This window comes from Rhipicephalus microplus, chromosome X, assembly GCF_043290135.1.
Source record: "Rhipicephalus microplus isolate Deutch F79 chromosome X, USDA_Rmic, whole genome shotgun sequence".
NCBI lineage: Eukaryota > Metazoa > Arthropoda > Arachnida > Ixodida > Ixodidae > Rhipicephalus > Rhipicephalus microplus.
Genome location: NC_134710.1, coordinates 359986280 through 359987472, shown reverse-complemented (window position 1 = coordinate 359987472; position 1193 = coordinate 359986280). Strand labels below are relative to the sequence as shown.

The following is a 1193-nucleotide window of genomic DNA, read 5'->3' as shown; positions in this document are numbered from 1 at the left end:
TCATCGTAGTGAACCTGCCAGAGCCATAAAAACCTCAAATATTGGGATAGAATACTCGAATACGATAAAGCACTCTGCTCCCGGTGCCATCAGCTTCTCCATGTTTCTGAAAGCTCGAGCTTTGTCCTTGATCCAGTGCATTGAGTTGAAAGAAAACAAACGTGCGAAGAGACCGTGCTCTGTCACAAATCTGTCCACGTCACCTTCGACGATGTCCAGATGCTCGTAACGAATCTTCTCGTGGCTGTGATGTATCCTCGCGTATTCCAGCATGGCGGGCGAATTGTCGACGCCTACAAGTTCTAGGCACTGACACGAGCAGCGCGGCAGAAGATAGTTGAGGGTGAAATTTCCTGTGCCGCATCCAATGTCGATGAACCGTGGAGCTGGCAGGTTGTCGTCACTTGCGTTGGTTTTACTGGTTAGCGTCGAAGCAAACGCGTTCTTGAAGGTGTCGAGCAACCGCGCATTCGATTCCCTGTACATTCCCATGGTAGCGCTGTACACGTTTGGTGATTCTGGTTCGACTAAAGGACGGTGTGTGGGCCTTTCTGATAATCTGATCGTATCCATGACAATTACCCGAAATGCCTGCATGCCAGAAGAAAAAAAGTCAGAAAAAGCAAGTAGTCCTTGCATCTTGATGAAACACGCGTTCTATTTGTATTCCAGTGTTTGCATTGTTTGCCATGACAAATCGCGTCTGACACCACACTAAGGCTAGTAGCAACTATCGTGGACTTTATATAAGAAGACTACACTGTAAAAACTTAGAAACAACCAGTCTTCCATTTACTTTGCTGTTGAGGATAACAATTACCTTAAATGCATATGAGCTAGCGTAATATATCGGCCCTATGAGAGCTAGAATACGCATCACAGGTCTTCTGCAAAGTTCGGAGACAATAGGTCTACTATATTATTTGTTTCGTTGTCAGAAAAGGGCCCCTGTACCGTGTTCATTTCACTGCCGTGTATTTTCTGCCTCCCTGCAGCTGGGATCACAAATTCAATTTCCAGTCGTCTACTTATCCGATCAATTTATTAATTACCGGCTTTACACAGCTGCTGTGGACGTCACAGGAAGGTTCGACACACGCAAGGTAAAAAAAAAAACAGTATGACGTCTAAACAATACTGTGGCACATTACTGAGATTCCCCCTTTTTTTAAATGCATACACTAAATGTCAAG

The 1193-nt window shown here is 44.8% G+C and overlaps 1 protein-coding gene across 1 annotated transcript; it reads right to left on the bottom strand.

The window, feature by feature from the left end:
- Positions 1-492, bottom strand: LOC142775359 (juvenile hormone acid O-methyltransferase-like). The gene has a single exon (XM_075876725.1). It carries the CDS (start codon positions 490-492, stop codon positions 1-3), a length of 492 nt encoding a protein of 163 aa, XP_075732840.1.
- Between the last annotated feature and the right edge of the window lie 701 nt (positions 493-1193).